Below are 18,810 nucleotides of genomic sequence, written 5' to 3'. Positions count from 1 at the left end.
TATGTGAGTAAATGGGCAAGCCAGGTGATTTCAACTCCTCTTATTGGCCCTTTTACTTGATTGTTAAGATGGATTAGTTCTATTTAATAGTTATAGTTATGAAGTTTAATTTGAGCTTGGTTTGTATTAAAATTCAAGGGCACACCTGGGTGGCTCAGTCAGTTAAGTGTCTGAATCTTGATTTCAGCTCAGGTCATGATCTCATAGTCATGAGATCAAGCCCGCTGGTCTCCGTGCTGAGCATGGAGCCCACCTGGGATTCTCTGTCTCCCTTTGCCCTCCCTTGCACACACGCGCGCTCCCTCTCTTTCTCAAGAAAATAAAAAAATAAAACTCTACAAAGTATAAACTTATTAAACATGTACATGTGTATGAATTTACATACAGTAACATTGTATACTACAGTATACATTCTGCAGTATCATTGTATACTCCGTAATTCATTTACATTTGGACTAGAAGTGAATAAAGACTTAAAGAGTTTTTTTAGCATTAGTTTGCTTTTGGCATGGTAAAGTAAATACTGTTATTCTTTCTTCAGTGCATTAGGAATTTAGGCCAAGATTGGTCATTTAGAGTAGAATTTAGATAATTTAGTTACTACACTGGTGAACTACTTTTTTTGAATTGTTATTGAAGAAACTGGGAGAAATATAGTTCCATGAGTTTAACTTTGACTTTTAATAAATGGCGTATTTTGTTCTTCACTTTTGAAGAGTAAGAGTAAATGCTTTTTTTTTAAAGTCACTTTTTCCAAACTTTCTTTCAGTTGTGAAGTTATCCGGGATTGGAAGACAGGAGAATCCCTTTGTTATGCTTTTATTGAATTTGAAAAGGTAGGTCATTATATAGATATATTAAGTTTATATTTATTTTGCTCTTATATAGTGTTAAAGTATGAAAAATTATAAAATTTTTCCAGTCTCTGAGATTAGAAAATTAATTTGCCCTTTAGGCACCCGAGAAAAATAATTTTATTATACCCTCTATTTAAATAAATACAACATCTGTTGGTGTTAATATATGTACCTTTAGTTTAGATTCAGGTATAGTCTGAGTGTATCTTTAAAACTTTAACGTTTTAGGTAATGTCTTTCATGTTGTAGAAATGATTTTTCAGCATTGTTTACATAGATCTGTAATTGAATAATAGAGAACTAGACTGAGTATAAAGTTCTAGGTGTTAATCTGAGCTCTGTCACTATTATATTTGACAGTTTATCTGGAACTCTCATTTCTAGATATTACCCTCCTTATAAATAAAACCTGAATATTGGATTAGATGGTACCTTCTAGATCTATAATAATAATGATGAGAGCTTATGTTACTCAAATAGCTTTCTTTAAGCCAGGTGTTACACTACCTGATACGCATTTAATCCTTACAACTCTGTGAGAATAGGTACTGTCCTCCTTTTCCAAATAAGTAAGCGGAGACACATAGTGGTCATGTGACTTGATTAAAAGTATGCCCCCAGTGATTGCCTACCATGTACAGATGATGTTCTAAATGATACAGATACAGAGATGGCTAAAGCTTTGTATCCTCATGGAGTTTATGATCCATTTAATTCTTGACATACATGGTAAATAAATATGATTGTAACTAGGTTTTATTTTTTTGTCTGCTTCTCTGAATTGCCTGTAGTAAGTTGTGAGCAGACCAAAGGATACATTTCCAGGAATATAGGAGATAATTGATCAGTGCTGGGTTGAAATGCATCATTCCTAGTGTTCAGATGTCCGAAATGGAAATACGGGGTTTCAAAGTTGCTGACGGGGAGAATCCTTACGTAACAAGGACTTTGGTATCTCAGGCCCACAGTCCATTATCCACACCATTGGGAATAGCTTTGTTTCTGATTTCAGGCTTTTCCAGAACTTAGGTAATTGTGTATGTGTGTGTGTACACACACCTGTGGACTGTGTCATACTCCTCTGGGTCAGCACTCCATAATCAATCACAATTTCTGGACAGAAATGAATGCATATTCATACCAAGTGGAATAAATTAAGTCCATAGTCTCCTGTTAGGGGACTGTTTTGTTGTCAAATGGATTTTAACACCAAATTTATAAAAACAACTTTGAACTTTCGGGATATTTTTGGGTTTTGAGTAAAAGGGGTTATGGACTTGGGGAACACAATTTGTAAGTATATGTATGTCCACTACAGTCAGACTGCCTCAGCTCACGTCCTGGCTCTCACCTTTGCCAGCTGACCTTTGGCAACTTCTATGCCTTCCTAGACTGATGTTTTCTCTTTGAGAAAATGGAGATGATAGCAGGTAGTAGTTCCTCATACACTTGTTACCAGAGTTACCTGGGGTCACAGGCACAAAACATTTAACGGCATTTCGCGTGTAATAAGCTTGCAAATGTTAGTTTGGGTAAAAACAGACTTTTGTATTTTTGGTATTTGTTGAAGCTGCAGAAATCTTTTCCATAAAGCTTTATGCTTGAGTTTTTATAATTACTCTCAGGAAGAAGATTGTGAGAAAGCATTCTTCAAAATGGACAATGTACTTATAGATGACAGAAGAATACATGTGGATTTTAGCCAGTCTGTTGCAAAGGTTAAATGGAAAGGAAAAGGTATGTTGGTTCATCTTCCTTTGTTTCTGTTCCGCGTGCATGCTTGTGCGTGTGAGTGTGCTTACGTGTATATCTCCTTTGACTTAGTGCTGCTCATTAGGAGAAATGTTCATTGATGTAACTTCTGCCATTTATGGTTTCATGTAGCTGCTATCGAGAATCTAAGATAAAGGGGAGTGTATGTATGTGTGTGTGTGTATTTTAAGCTGATGATGAACATATTTACTGGCTTTGTATTATAAATTACTTTTAACCCATTTAAACCATTGCAGATATTTGCAAAATGATGGTTGTGGTGGCTTGGTTCTTTTAGATGCAAAACAGTTTTTTTTTTTTTTTGTTTTCGTTGTCATATGGTACAAAGTTGGAAAGGTCCATGAAAGGTGGTGTAAAAAACTCTCCCACTTCTGCACCTCATCTACCCCATTTCCCTTCCGAGAGGTAACTACTCTCGCCTGTTTCTTTATTTTCCGCATACATTCTTTGAATATACATGCATATGTGTTTATTTTATGTTGAGAATTTTCTCTCAACGTGTTTTTTCCCCATATATATTTTATGTATATTTATAGGTTTCTCCTTTAAAAAAGGAAGTATATATATTTTATATGTATTATTTTCAACTTTAGAAAAGGATAAGGCAAATGGATGCAGGCTATACATACTGCCTTCATATCTTGCATTTTTCATTTAATAATACATCTAAGAGAGCAATTCATGTTAGTGTATAAAAGCGACATTCTCAGCAGCTGCAGTTTTCTATTGAATGTATATATCATAATTTATTGGACTAGTTCTATTAATGGACAGTGAAGTTTCTAATCTTTTGTTCTTCTGTTTTACTGTCCCTGTGCATATGACATTGTCCACATACGCATATATATATGTCAACTGAATTTCTGGTAGTAGCATGTCAAACTTAAGATTGAATGTCTGTATGCTAAAATAATGTAAGTTTTTGATTTTTGATGCAGTATTTTTAGAAGATTTTACTTTGACAGTTATTCACCACATCATGCTAAATTTTACTAGGAATTCCAGGATTACTTTCTTTTTCTATAAAACTTTTCTTTCTTTCCCATGATTTTTATGAATTCTTTTTTTTTTTTTTTCCAAATAAGAAAGAACACTACTTGAGAGTGATGTGCTCGTTTGTTTGGTAGGTCATGGTACCTTGTGGGAGTTCAGAAAAAGAAATGATCAATGTCCAAAATAGGTGAGGAAGGCCCGCTGGAAGCTGTGTTCTCCGTGGTGGGAGACGGTGACGGGTCAGGGTTCCTTATAGTGTTGGTTTCTCCCATGAAACTGTCGTGCTGGATTGCATGACCAGATTTGCACACTGCTCTTCTATTTTCAGTGACTCGCGAAAACTAAACGCACTAAGGTGGTGTGTTTTTCACATGTAGTAATTGCAGCTTTGTAAACAAAAGAATCAAATAACTGTATTCAAGAACTATAGAGGAGCTGTTGGCCTAATGCACTCTAGTTCTGGTCTAGAAGTAGCTCTTCTGTGGGGCTTTTTCCCCAAAGAGCTAATTTAATTTTAGCATTTGGGGTATGTGTGAAGCCAGTGTAATTACAGTTCCTCACCACAGAGAAAGAACTTGAAGCACAATCTTGTGAAGTGATTTATTGAGAGTCACATAAACTGATGATATAAATAGGATTTAATTTAGGTTTTGTTTTTTTTTCCTCTCGATTCTTTTCCTAACATATCCACCCACTGAAAAAATGATACTGCCTTCCTGAGTGGTTTCAATGTAGTTTATTTACAGAGGACTTTTTTTTTTTTAACTTTATTTATTTATTTTGAGAGACAGAGACAGTGCAAGTGGGGGAAGGGCAGTGAGAGAGGGAGAGAGAGAGAATCTGAAGAAGGCTCTGTACTGCCAGCACAGAGCCTGATGTGGAGCTTGAGCCTACGAAGGCGTGAGATCATGACCTGAGCTGAAACCAAAAGTCAGATGCTTAACCAGCTGAGCCACCCAGATGCCCTTCCTATGTAACATTTTAGAAAAAAGTAAGTTCACTTTAAAGTCCTCTCTAAGGGGCGCCTGGGTGGCTCAGTCAGTTAAATGTCCCGCTCTTGGTTTCAGCTCGGGTCATGATCTCCCGGTTTGTGAGTTCAACCCTGGCATCAAGCTCTGTGCTGACAGTGTAGAGCCTGCTTGGGTTTCTCTCTCTCTGCTCCTCCCCTGCTTGCTTGTTCTATTTCTCAAAATAAATAAATAAACCTTAAAAACTTAAAATAAAATAAAATAAAATGAAATGAAATGAAAAAAATAAAATAAAATGTTATAGAGGAGGGCTCCTGGCTGGCTCATTGGTAGAACATGCAACTCTTGATTTTGGGGTCATGAGTTCAAGCCCCACATTGGGTGTACAGATTATTTAAAATAAAATCTTTTTCTTTTGTAATATTTTCTTATTTTTGAGAGAGAAAGAGAGAGAGTGCAAGCAGGGAGGTGCAGAGAGAGAGAGAGGGAGATACAGAATCTGAAGCAGGCTCCAGGCTCTGAGCTGTCGGCACAGAGCCTGATGCAGAGCTTGAACTTAAAACCTATGAGATCATGACCAGAGCCGAAGTCGGATGCTTAATTGACTGAGCCACCCAGGCACCCCTAAAATAAACTCTTTAAAAAATAAAATAAAATGTCATATAGGAGACAGATGCTTTATTATTTTTTTTATTTTTTATTTTTTTTTTTGTGGTTTATTTTTTGTAACTGTTTGTAACTTTTTTTCCCCTTCCCTTCCCCCATGGTCTTCTGTTAAGTTTCTCAAGATCCACATGTGAGTGAAAAGGGAGACAGATGCTTTAGCTTCACATGCCATCATAAACATGTTTATTTGTTAACTGTAGTTAATTTTGAGATAGTTTTATGTATTATGGATTCGTATTTAATAAGTTGAATATATACTCTATACCGTTCACAGTGCTAAGTACTTTGTCTTATAGCTCTGTGAAATGTAGGTATTATTTTCGGGTTACAAATGAAAGGAATATAAATGAGTTTCAAAGAAGTGGCTGACCTAGGACCTTCCACTAGAGTCAGGATTTGACCACAGAACTTTTCACTTTAATCCATTGCTCTTTCCGTTATACCGTAACTGCCTCATCCATAGTGAAACTCCTGACAAGCACAGAATCTTTTGTCAGTGATGAAATGGTACCTGTTCGTTATAGTTATCAGTGTTGTAATGTGTGCAGTTGTCTACACGTGAAATATTGTGAAATGTTGTTTACTGGCCATTTTTGTTTCAAGAGTCTCTGGAATTACCAGGTAGATTCATTTTGTTTTTGATGCTTACCTACTTCTTTTATTCCTATTTTCTCCTTTGTTTAAAGAACCTGATGATAGGTTGTATGTAGGATTCCCAATCAAAACACCTCTCTGTGTACCTGCAGTTTGCTTTACTTGTACGTTCAGTCTTGGCCCTTGTGTACGAAGCCCTCCCACTAGAAGCACTTAGTCATGGTAGTTGAGGGGATAGGAAAGGCAGGTTGGTCAGCAGGTCTAGGACTGAATCTCCATCTGGTAGGAGAGTAGGCTTGGGAGTCAAGGGGCTGCAGAGGATGATGCTCTTTCCCTGCCCTGCCACTGAAGGCCAGTCAAGATAGAACGGTAGGTCCTATTTTTCTGGAGGGATTGTTGATTTCATTTTTGGCACTTGGGAGGAATAAAGGTGCTCTTAAGCAAGAACTTGAAAGCAGACACAGTTTGTCTTTGGTGTTCTTGCCAACCCTCCCCTCTCACACCCTTTAGTGAATTTCTGTGTGGGTCCTACTGTGCCCTATCTGCTTGGTGCTCTGTTGAGATTTTAGTCTGTCTCTTTTGACAGATCAGAGATCTTTAAAGCCTTACGTCTTCCAAGATAAGTCTCTCAGATCTCAGACTCCAGTCTCAAGCCATCAATTTCCTTTGGACCTAATTTTCTTATGGACTCAATGGTTCTCCTTAAACACTGCATTATTTCCCAGTGAAAGTATTCATTGTGTAATTTAGGATTGAAAGTTTGATGTTGTAATACTCTCATAAATTGTTAGGTGGCAGCATAGGGCTACCTAGCAAAATAGGTATCAGATTTCATTTAAAAACAGTAATGGAGAATGAATTACTAATCTTCAGTCGTTTTCTGTTCCTCAGTATATATGCTACTTATAAAATAGCTCATGTTATACCTCTTATAAAATAATTTTTGTTCTTTGATAAATTAGGTGAGTTTTCTTACTAAATTCTTTTTTTCTTTTTTTTTTTTTTTTAATAAATAGGTGGGAAATACACCAAGAGTGATTTCAAGGAGTATGAAAAGGAACAGGATAAACCATCTAATTTAGTTTTGAAAGATAAAGTAAAGCCCAAGCAGGAGTATCCTTCACAAGAACCAGTTGGTGGATTTAGACCATCCACTCTGTGTAGAGTACTGTGTGATATGTTATAAGTCATAAAGTCTGTAGAAGACAAGGTTCCTGAATCCAGATGGTTTGTGAAGACATCATTTAGTTTATTGTTAATATTTTTTCACCGTCTTACATATACTTTTCTCTTTTTGGTATTTTCTCTATTTTATGGAGTTTACAGTTCAAAGAGATCTTTAGCCTAATTCTTTTCCCTCCTTACTCTTAGGTTAAGGTTAACACTTATTCTGAAATCTTCAGGTAAGATTTGTATTTTCTGTATATAATTGTAATGTTTTCAGTTCCCCATAGTCAGAAATTTTCTTCATATAGTTTAGCTAAATTCTTGGTGTTAACCTTCCTTGTAATGTTTAACTTCTTTGGAGATGGTAAATGTGTAGATTGACAAAATCCTTTTGTTATTTTATATGATTAGGTTGCTTCTTTCTGCTTAGTACATTGTCAGTCTAGCAACAAATATTTATTTGGCTCATACTGTAAGCAAGAGTTGATTTTTTATAGGATTAAAAAGAAATTCATTGACTTGACCATTTAATTTAAGTTTTTTGAGGTTTTAGGTTGAGAAAAAAATCAGAGACCTACTGCTTACATTATGTCATTTCAATTTTTTCATTGATATTCTCATTATAAATCTGTCACTCTACACATTGCAAAAGTTATTTCTTTTGTGATGCTTTCTGGTAAATGGTTTCTTTGTTTCCTAATTTCTGTTAGTAGTTTAGGGATTCTCTTTTCCCACACTGCCTTAGACATTTCCTTTCCAAGTATTCATCAAAGAAAGATGAATATCAGGTTGACTTGTTATATACTCATGTAAAAAAATGTGTTGACTGTCTACAATACATGAAACATTGTAAGGTGTGACAGCTGGATAAAGCTGAAATACACTGACATAATCAACATGAGGAGAGGCTTTCAACATGCATACACAGCAAACAGTAAGCTAAGTTCCAGTCTAAAAAGGTGAACATTAGAGGAGATATGATTGAAATATTAAAATCATAAAAGGTGTGGATGGAATACACTTGAGATTTATTTAACAAATCTTTGAAATTAAATTTAGACTTACTAGTAACTGCAGCTGGAAGAAGGGAAGTGGGTAGGACAAATAAAAGGAAGTATAGGCATAGAGTATAAAGTACAGGGAGGTGTCTTTCCCTCACAGAGGTAAGTAGGTCAGGCTGCAAAGAAAGAATATGTAGTATTAAAATGTTTTAAATTTAAGATGATAGATTACTGAAAGTTAAGAAAGGAAACCAGGTATGTTTGAGAAGAAATCTGTAGCCCAGTGCTCTCCAGTAGAATTTTCTACAGTGCTGGAAAATATCTCCACCATCCAGTATGGCTAGTAACCACATGTGGTTTTTTGAGCATGTGAAATGGACTGAGGAACTGTAAAGTTTGTTGAATTTTAATTAATTTAAACAACCACATTTGACTAGTATTGAAAAATGCTTGCCTTCAGTCTTTTGAAATTGACGGAGAAGACAGACACGTCCTGATGTAAACCATTGTTAATCATTCTCAAACAGAATATTGAACAAGAAAAAGGAAATTCTTGAGTCTGACCAAATACGGTGGTCTTTATGTTGTTGGTAGTTGATAGATTTCATTTCAGCAAGGCATTTATAATCTCAGGTAAAATATTAGATTGGTAGAACATGTGTTTATAATATGTAAGAGATAAAAAACAAAAAGTATAACATGTAAGAGATATATTGTCCTCATTCTATATTGTATGTTACTTTGTTACTACGGCAAGGAAAGGCGATTTAGAGGACAATGTAATAATCTGGTAAGTTTTTTTTATAGTAAGTTTTAAGTTACAAAGTCATTGTGGAGATACACTTTAATGGATCTTGAGAAAAAATAAATTGCTGTAAATTAGACTACTAAGAAGATTAAAAAATAGAACAAAAGGAAAGGCAAGTTTAACTTAGGGTAGATCTCAGGGAAGTAACTGTGGAAAAGAAGACGGGAGATCTCAAATTTGTGTTTAACTGGAAAGATTTGGCATCTACAAGTGTTGACTATAGTAGTGAGCAGAAGATAGTAGCTAAGCAAGGGAAAAGAGATGTGACAAATGTCACATCTGGTGGTATAATAAATAATCTACAGATACTTATTTGGCATCTGATGTATACTAAGCAGTAAAACATAGCCCCTGCCCTTATAGATAACCTTACGTTTTATTGTTGGAGAGGGGGGATGAACAGACCTTAAATAATTACCGTGGATCAAATATAAATATGTCTGTAGTGTCGCTAAGAAGTGCGTTTGTGGGATATGGGGATATGGGACTTGTAGAGGCAAGGAGTCAGGGAACACCCTCGGGTAACACTAAGAGAAATGACAAAAGCTGCAACTTGAATATGAGGAGAGGAGGGCTGAGGTGGGATGCTGTTTTCTCTAACTTGATCCATCATTTCAGAAATACAGTTTATATCTGGACCCACCACAGTCCAAGGATAGCCATTCACGCGCACACATAATTGAAACAAATGCAATGGTATTTTTCCGAGGCTCCGTATACTCTTTTCTGTTCTACATTATTACAAAGTGCTGGCCGTGACCCACTAAGTGGATTTTGCTCCCCATTGACAGGTTACAGTCAGCAGTTTGAAAACCGCTGCTTAAAGCGTTTTGGACAGAGGGAGCGGCATGTGTAAAGCAACACAGTGAGGTGAAATGCTGGGCACGGGCTACCAAATTTGTACCTGAAGAAAGAGGGGCTCCAGAAGCTACTCTGGAAACTGACCTACTATAAAGGAGCAAGGAAGTTAGAGATGATGGAGTAACGTAGTGGATGGCGCAGGCTGATTAGCCATCGCAGCCATCTTGTGAAACCCAGAGGGTGCAGCGTTTTCCTGTTGCATCTTCTGTAGAAGTGAGACGTCCGTGAGGAAAGCGCAGAGCCGCGGCAGCGTGAGGCCAGACCTGGAACTCGAGTCCTGAGGGAAGTGTGTCTGCGATTTACTCTAGTCCCACCTGCCACTAAAATTGCTCTGCATGTGGGCCTTCTTCAGAAGAGTTTTTTTTTTTTAAACCACTATTCTGACACTTGTTAGCCTCCTTCAAATTCTATTAGAATTTGAGGTTATTTTCAATAGAGGTTGTAATAGTTTTACATTTTCTCTTATTCTAAGATGTAATAGTACATTAGAAAAAAATACTTATCTCTGTATTAAAATACATTATCATAATTTTTATAACACGTTTATGTGAACTTAAAACAAGATTCATTCATGTATATAAATATTGAATCACCATGTTGTACACCCGAAACTAATACAATATTGTATGTCAACCACACTTCAACTAAAAAAAAGATTCACTCAAAGTTTACCACCTAGAAAAATGATGCTTTTTCTCGTTCCTTTCAAGTCTTCATCTTTTATGCTTTGTAAAGTTAACGATTACCATATGGTATAGACAGTATTTCAGTCTCTTTTCACTTTTAATTTTTCATAAACACCTTTCCAGGTTTTTTCATTGCATTCATTTATCATTGCTAGTATCTTTCTTTGCAATAATCCATCATGTTGAAGTTCTACAATATATTGAAGACTATCTTCATTACTATGCTTTATGTTGCTGTCAGTTTGTTATTAAAAATAATCATTATATATGTCTTGGTTCATTTAACTTATTTTAATTTTTTATAAATTCTTACTGTAATTTAAATATGGTAGTTGTGGGTGCCAGCGTGGTTCAGTCGGTGAAGCATCCGGTTAAGCTCCAGTTTGTGGAGCTTAACGGTTTGTGATCTCACAATGATCTCACAGTTTGTGGGTTTGAGCCCCGCATCGGGCTCTGTGCTGAGCGCTCAGAGCCTGGAGCCTGCTTCAGATTCTGTGTCTTCCTCTCTCTCTGCCCCTCCCCTGGTCATACCCTTTCTCTCTCTCTAAAATAAATAGACATTAAATAATAATAAAATAAAATAAAATATGGTAGCTGTTGCTCTGCATTGCTGAATTTCCTCCTATAGGGTTGAACTAATTCGTACTTCAAAGGAAGAGTCTCCTGAATGTTCCTTTTGTCTTATGTAGCTCCTCTGCCATTGGGGTTTGTAATACCTTCTTTTTTTTCCAGTGAAACATGTGCCTCCTTTTCTAAGTTTAAGTTTTTTCATTATTAACAAATAGGTTTCCTTATTTTTTGCTTCTTATATTTTCATTTGTGGATACATGTTTTTTGCCCACCTACTTGCCGAGTGTTAATAGCTTGTTTAGGGTCAGGGTTCTTTCCATTTTCCCTGACTATGTAATGAAAGAAAATAGGAGTTAGTTTTGTATTAGAAATAAACTCTATGCTTGTGAGATGCTTTTTGCTTTAAAAAGTTACCTTTAGCCTCATGGCCTCCTTTGTTTGTCAGATTCTTATGTTTTGATGTGTTATCAGTGTCCGTTCCCACATCTGTCCTTAACTAGCTGCTGCAGTGCGAAATACGATCTTGTACTAGATGAGCAAGGAGAGGATCCGAAATCAAGTCACTCCCACACAAGTAAGAAACACAAGAAGAAAACTCGTCACTGCTCTGAAGAAAAAGAAGATGAGGACTATATGCCGATCAAAAATACTAATCAGGTACTTCGAGTGTCCGGCCTTAGCTGCAGGGGGGTAACCATTTTATCCCTCTGTACATTACATCTTAGCGACATAAGTTAGGGACTAACATTTAGATCTGGACAGGGTGCATATGTTCTAACCCCAGTGGTTTCATTGGGGTTAATGAACTTTAATTGTCAAGAATATATATCACAAATGATAAAAGATTGTTTTCAAAGTAGCTTAGTATATCATTTAGTTCCATATTGCAAAACAAGTGTGATTTCCATGCATGTGGACACTAATTCCCATCAGTGTGGTTATGCTGAAAAAGTGCTCATTTATCATTTTCATTTATTACCAAGTGTTACGTATAGTACCGGTAGCTGTTGAGGTTTTCAGGCCTGTGGAACATTTATGCGTTTCTATATTGTGTATCTGAAATAAAAACAGCACTCATAATTAACCACGTGAGGACTTCTCAGCCAGGCCCTGGTTGATGCAGAGATTTTAGTAGGCAAAGGTGAGAAGGGAGAAAATTCAAGATGGTAAGTAAGAAGGTCAAGCAAAAATGCAGAGGAGAGATGTGTATGGTTGGCAAAGTAAGGGATTGGCTTCGGAAAAACTAGGTGTACATTTCGGCACGGCTGTTCGTTGATGTGGCCTCCACAAGTTAGTGAGCTTTCTGAGCTACAGGTTCCTCCTCTGTGAAATTGAGATTATATTTACCTTATAGGTATGTTGTTGAGATTAAGTGAAGGAAAACGTGGGTGCACACATTTTCTACACTGGGTATTATTACTTTTACTGTTACAGTCAAATTAGTGTGTTTTTTTTTGTTTTGTTTTGTTTTTTAATTTTTTTTTCAACGTTTTTATTTATTTATGGGACAGACAGAGACAGAGCATGAACGGGGGAGGGGCAGAGAGAGAGGGAGACACAGCATCAGAAACAGGCTCCAGGCTCTGAGCCATCAGCCCAGAGCCCGACGCGGGGCTCGAACTCACGGACCGCGAGATCGTGACCTGGCTGAAGTCGGACGCTTAACCGACTGCGCCACCCAGGCGCCCCCAAATTAGTGTGTTTTAAATCACTTGGAATAGTTTCTGTGGTAAGGCCAGTAACTAGATTGATACTTCAGTTTGTTTCTTTTCGATGTTTAGGGATTGCTTAAATTTTTTTTTGTTTGTTTTTTAGTTTTAAAAATCACTTGTATGGTTCCAAAGTAAAATCTAGAAAGTGGTACAAACGGAGAACCTGTCCCCTTCCCTGTCCCCTGTCCCCTTCTGCCCCCAAGGTAACCATTTAATGTGCTTCATGGGTTGTTCTTCATTTTTTAAAAATTTCAGCAGACACGTATTTTACATATATTCTTAGTTTCCTGTATTCTAGATAGCATATATATTCCTACTTCTTGCTATTATCTTGTGTGTCTTTTTCCATAGCCTTTCTGCTGTTTAAAGATTGCCATCATTCATGACCTGCCCTCATTTTTCAAGTTACACCTTCACTCAGTTACTCAATCCTCCAAATAATAGGCACATGAATCCGTAATAGCTAACATCTTGTGTGCTTACGGTGTGCGGTGGATGTGATTTTCCCCATCTCACAGCAGAGAAAGTGAAAACTGGAGAGGTTAAGCGGCTTGCCTGGTTTTGTACCACTGATAAGTAAGAGAAGCACAGTGTAAATCTGGACGTGTACTCCTAACCACTCTGCTGCTGCTCTTATCTGGAATATATTCCTGGCCGTTTCCTCTCCTAAATTCTACTGCTATCCTAATATAGTTTGTCCCCTAGTATAATAATCCAGTGTGATCTAATGGAACATCTCCCTCTTCTTATTAATGTCTGTACTCTATCAGTTTAGCCTAAGACCACCCCAATCTTTTAAAATGGTGGCTGCGTCCCGTTTCTGTGACTATTTAGCAGATTTGCCACTAAAACTCCTTGGTCTCTACCCCTGCTTCCTCCTACCACCACACTCACCATGTGTTCCTTTTAGCTGCAGTTTCTCATCTTGCACTTGTACATGGAATCTGGAATCAGTGAAATCAGGCCTGAGATATATTTTGGTGTATTTGAAATCATCAGAGGTCCAAAAAATCCAAAAGCTGGCCACATTTTAATTAAGTCTGTGATTCCCTCCTCTTTTTGCAAATCGTTTTTATCCTCTCTTTGATTACTTAAAACTTTATAATAGCAAATACTTTTGTTTTTTGGCAAGGAGTAAAAGGCATCAAGTAGTTTTGGGGGGAATGTTGTTAGTATCTTTCAAATAATTTTAAGTCCATTGGTAATTATAAAATTGTTAAATTCGGGGCGCCTGGGTGGCTCTGTCGGTTGAGCGTCCGACTTCGGGTCAGGTCGTGATCTCACAGTCCGTGAGATCGAGCCCAGCGTCGGGCTCTATGCTGACAGTTCAGAGCCAGGAGCCTGTGTCTCCCTCTCTCTCTGACCCTCCCCCGCTCATGCTCTGTCTCTCTCTGTCTCAAAAATAAATAAACGTTAAAAAAAAAAAGTTAAAAAACATAAAATTGTTAAATTCTAAATAATAATCTCCTAACTTTATTTCTCCCCTCAAAGTATATTAAAGCAAATGTTTTTGTATTTTGTACTTGGTTATTTTTTTTTCAGTGTATTTATTTATTTAGAGACAGAGAGCGTGGGAGGGGCAGAGAAAGGGGGAAAGAGAACAGACTCCACACTGTCAGTGCAGAGCACAACACAGGGCTTTATCTCATGAATGTGAGAGCATGACGCGAGCTGAAATCAAGGGTCAGACACTTAAATGACTGAGCCACCCAGGCACCCCTGATTTTGTACTTGATTTAGTATACTAATCAAATTTTCTCTTATTTTTTCTTATACTAATTTTCTCTTATTTTTTTTCCAGTTAAATAGCATCTGTATTTAAGATTTTAGTGGGCCAGATTTTTTTTGTATTATTCTGATCTTTATCCTTTTGAGTTCAGTCTCAAAAATATAATCACTAAAGGGAATTTTCAGTGCTAGATTATTTTCAGGTATAGCTCAGATTTTCCTATTTATTGGTATTTTGCTTGGTAAGCCTAGTTCCCTAAGAATGTTTTAACTTATTTCTTGAAGTTCTTTGTTTTTTGTTGAGTGACAGACTTACTATTGAATTCGAAAACTTCTCTGTTTAATTTTTTCACCTCGTGTCTTTATTCCAAAGGTGGTTACTATGTTGTTGAGGTTTGGGCTTTACTGGGGTTCCAGGAAGTGAGTTCTCAGCTGTGGGTTTTGCCTTGCTGAGAAGTATTCATTCTGGCTGTCAGTCCTCTGTGGCTTTTAAGGTGTTTATTATTCTTACAATTTGGGACTCTATTTTTACTGTCATTTTAATCATTTAGTATTATTTTAGTGATTTAGATTTAACTAAACCTTTGATTGAGTCCTAAAGACCTGAGCAAGCATGGCTCTTAGTTTAGATTTTTTTTGGACTGCTTTACATGAAATCATTGGATAGGTTAAGGTTTAAATTGGCCACTTAAAAAAATAAATAAATAGGACTTTTTAATGGTGTTTTTTCTTTCCTTTTTAGCCACATGCTAGTTTAATCATTTTGTCTTATGTCTTAAGTGTATAAATTGATAGAATGTTTTCTTAAGATTTTTTTTTTGAATGTTTATGTATTTTTGGAGAGAGAGAGAGCAGGGGAGGGGCAGAGAGACAGGGGGCAGAGGATCCAAAGCAGGCTCTGCACTGACAGCAGAGAGCCCGATGCAGGGCTCGAACTCAGGAACCATGAGATCATGACCTGAGCCAAAGTTGGGCGCTTAGCTGATTGAGCCACCCAGGCACCCATAAAATGATACAATTTTTTGTAGTCTGTACTGGAAAGACTTAGAGCTCATCGAATTAATTTCTCTCACTTTAGATATAAAGTTCCTGACCCCACAGGCCTGTGAGCCTTGTGAGTTTAATCAGAGAGCTAGAACTTTAACATTATTTTGATTCAGTCAGGTATGAGGGGTTTTTTTCATTATTCTGTACCACCCCCTTTTCAATTTTATATGTCAAGTTACTGATCAATTAAATAATAATCTCCAACCTGTATAGATCTCTTGAGTCTCAATTTCTTTATTTCTAGAATGAGGGTAATATTGTGCCCCCAAAGCACTTAGCACTGTGCTAGCGCATACATACTTAAAGGATCTGTTCTAATATGACTTCATCCAGCCACCTGAAGTTTCTCTTTTATGCACACAGTGCTGATTTCTTCCTTGCTCTTTGGTTTTCACTTCCACTCTGTGCATTAGCCTTCCTGCAGCCAATCCACAGCCAAACCCACTCACTCTTTGAGGTTCATCTCCAGTCCTAACTTCTCTATGAAACCTCCCCTGATAAATTTAACCTCAAGATTATTTGTTTGACACATCTCCTAAATGGCAGAGACCATTTGAACCAAGAGCTGCCTGACTTCAAAGCTTGTGTAGCTTTGAAAATACTCCATCCAAGTAGGAGAGGTTTTAAGGCTTCTGTCCATTTCACATTTTCAGCTTCCTCAATTTTTTCAAAAAATTAAGTACTGTGTAGTCTTTTATCTCTTTCTCTGTTACTTTAAACACTCAAAGCATTTAATTGCCTATTTGTATAATTGCTGAGGACTTTAAAGAGTTACGCATCAGCTAAGCAGTCTCTCCATCTTAAAAGTTGATTGTCTCAACCAATACAAGAATTAAGTGTACAGACAGAATAGTACATAGGTATTTACATTTTGTATATGTTACAGGAAGCACCAAAAAATTCTTTGATCCGGGGCTGTCATGTTTTGCTAGAAAACAGTTGGTAAAGGGTTAAACCACATAGTCATTCTTCTACCTCGGGGACTCTTTTAGAATGACAAGACCTATTGGGATTGTGTGGGAAATTATGAATCAGTTTATAATGTTGTATTCCACAAACACTGATTATAACAATCATGTTAGATCTGTTTTCACATATGACAATCTCCATGCCGGGTGTCATGTACAGTATCTGGACAGTGTATGGAATAATTATGAATCTTTGCTTACAACCCAGTCCTTAACCATGGGTGTTCATCACTCTAGATTTTAAACCTTGATATTTATCTTTACTATAATGTCTGTGGTGATAGAGTTGGGACCCTTGGGAGCTCAATCCTTAGGATTTTGCCTTTCCTCTGAGAGAAATCTGTTAAGGAAGTTGGATTTTATAAACTTATCTCTTGAAAGAGCATTGGCTCTGGTCTCTTTAGATTTCAGCTACTTGCTGAGATACTCACTTTAATTAGGGGTAGAACACAAGCAGAAAGAGAATTGTTTTAAGTAACCCTCTTCTGTGTGTGGAAATTACTACTGTTAATTACTAAGAATGGAATTTAATGTCCCTACTCTATTGTCTGTCTTAAGGGCAGTGGAATTTTCCATTGTTTCTTAGCTCATTTTAAGGATATATATAAATAAATGATTTTTAATAAAAACATACATCAGTGTAGTGTAAACAAGGAAAATTTATTTGAAGATTTGGAGAGGAGCTGTTATAAAATAAACACTTGAAAAATAATGAGACCAAAGTATGCAGTATCTATTTTCCTTTTGGACTGACTGACTTGTCTAAAACCTCTCCTGGCTATCTCTTCTTTTAGGGGTAAAAGTAGGGCTTTTAGGGGAATTTTAGTAATTCCATTGCCGATCACTTGGGAGTGAAGAAGGGGGAGGTAGAAAGGTGACCAGCCACAACCAGAGTTCTTGGTGTCACGATTTTCTCTAAAGACTTGTTCTGTTTTCAGCTGGATGATTTCAATTCTTGGTTTTGGATCTGATCCTTTAGTTCAGCTGAAGTAGTAGATACAAAGCAATGAGATCGATAAGAAAAATGGTTAAGTCTCTTTGTGAATTATTTTTGCTTTCTGATTTACAAGATTCTGAGCATTAGTGGTAGTGTTCCAGTCTGAGCTGGTATAGCTGCTCGCTGAGTTTTATTAATTGACAGTGACTACAAGATGATTCTTCTACTCATTCACCTGTAACTGTCTCTCCATTCCTTTGACAGGATATCTACAGGGAAATGGGGTTTGGTCACTATGAAGAAGAGGAAAGCTGTTGGGAGAAACAAAAGAGTGAAAAGAGAGACCGACCTCAAAACCGAAGTCGTAGCCGATCTCGAGAAAGGGACGGCCACTACAGTAACAGTCACAAAGCCAAATACCAAACAGACCCCTACGAAAGAGAACGGAGTAAAAAGAGAGACCGAAGCAGGAGTCCCAGGAAATCCAAAGATAAAGAAAAATCCAAGTACAGATGAAAGACAGAGAATCAGACATGGGTGGCTAATGTATTTACTGTTGTCTAACTTGGAGCACCAGGTGCTCAGATATTGTGTCAAAGCGTCAGAGACTCTGCTTGTTATTTTTTTTTTCACACTAGGGTTATGGCCCTTTTCGATTAATACTGATTGTATAGGGCACAGAAAGACAATAAAAAGTTGAACATTTTCTTTGTATACTTTTGTACACTAATTTTATTGTTATACATAAATAGTGGTCTTCATTTTTCAAGTCTTTCACATTTTCCACTCTTCTCTTTTTTAAATGAAGTATTTCATACCTACAGAAACTCACAGATGTGTATATATAAGGTATAAAGAATAGTAAATATTTGTGTACCCATGAGCCAGCTCAAGAAATAGAGTATCACCTGCATTTTAGAAACCCTCTGTGTGTTCTCTCCTCAAGTGATGATTCTGAATTTTCTATTTGTCATTCTCCTGCTTGTTATAGTTTTACAACATACGGATGTATTCGTAAATAAAATGTTAAGTTTTATATGTTTTTGAATTTTATATGAATAGCATAATGTATGTTTACTTCTGTGACTTGCTTTTTTCAGCTTAGTATATTTTGAGAGTCATTCATTTTTATCGCTTTATAGTGTTGTATCAATAGACCACAATTTACCCATTCTTCTGTTAGTGGACATTTGGGGTTGGTTTGTGTGTTTTTGGTTTTGCTGTTGCAAACAATGCTGCTGTGACCATTCTGTATACAGGAGAGAGATCGCTTGCTCACGCAGTATGGAAATCCTCGTCTTTGCAAGGTAATGCCAAGTTATATTCTACAGTGGCCGAACCAGCTTACACCCCGACGCGCGTTATGTGACTTACCTTTGTTTCGCATTCTCTCCAACACTTCTTAGTTTCCTGCTTTTCAATTTTGTCAATTTAGTGGACGCTTAGTGGTATCTTCTTGTGCCTTCCAGCAAGA

The 18,810-nt window shown here is 36.9% G+C and overlaps 1 protein-coding gene across 1 annotated transcript in view; it reads left to right on the top strand.

The window, feature by feature from the left end:
• Positions 1-18,372, top strand: part of PPIL4 (peptidylprolyl isomerase like 4) — a 34,888-nt gene extending 16,516 nt beyond the window's left edge. The window contains exons 9-13 of the mRNA XM_025925498.2: positions 770-836; positions 2,483-2,594; positions 6,868-6,964; positions 11,454-11,601; positions 17,601-18,372. Coding sequence (XP_025781283.1) covers positions 770-836; positions 2,483-2,594; positions 6,868-6,964; positions 11,454-11,601; positions 17,601-17,852 — 676 coding nt within the window. The 3' untranslated portion in view covers positions 17,853-18,372. The remainder of the gene's footprint in view (positions 1-769; positions 837-2,482; positions 2,595-6,867; positions 6,965-11,453; positions 11,602-17,600) is intronic.
• The last annotated feature ends 438 nt before the right edge of the window (positions 18,373-18,810 follow it).

Source organism: Puma concolor, chromosome B2 (assembly GCF_028749965.1).
Source record: "Puma concolor isolate L17-30 chromosome B2, mPumCon1.1.hap2, whole genome shotgun sequence".
Classification (NCBI taxonomy): Eukaryota; Metazoa; Chordata; class Mammalia; order Carnivora; family Felidae; genus Puma; species Puma concolor.
This window is presented reverse-complemented; position numbering and strand designations above follow the sequence as displayed.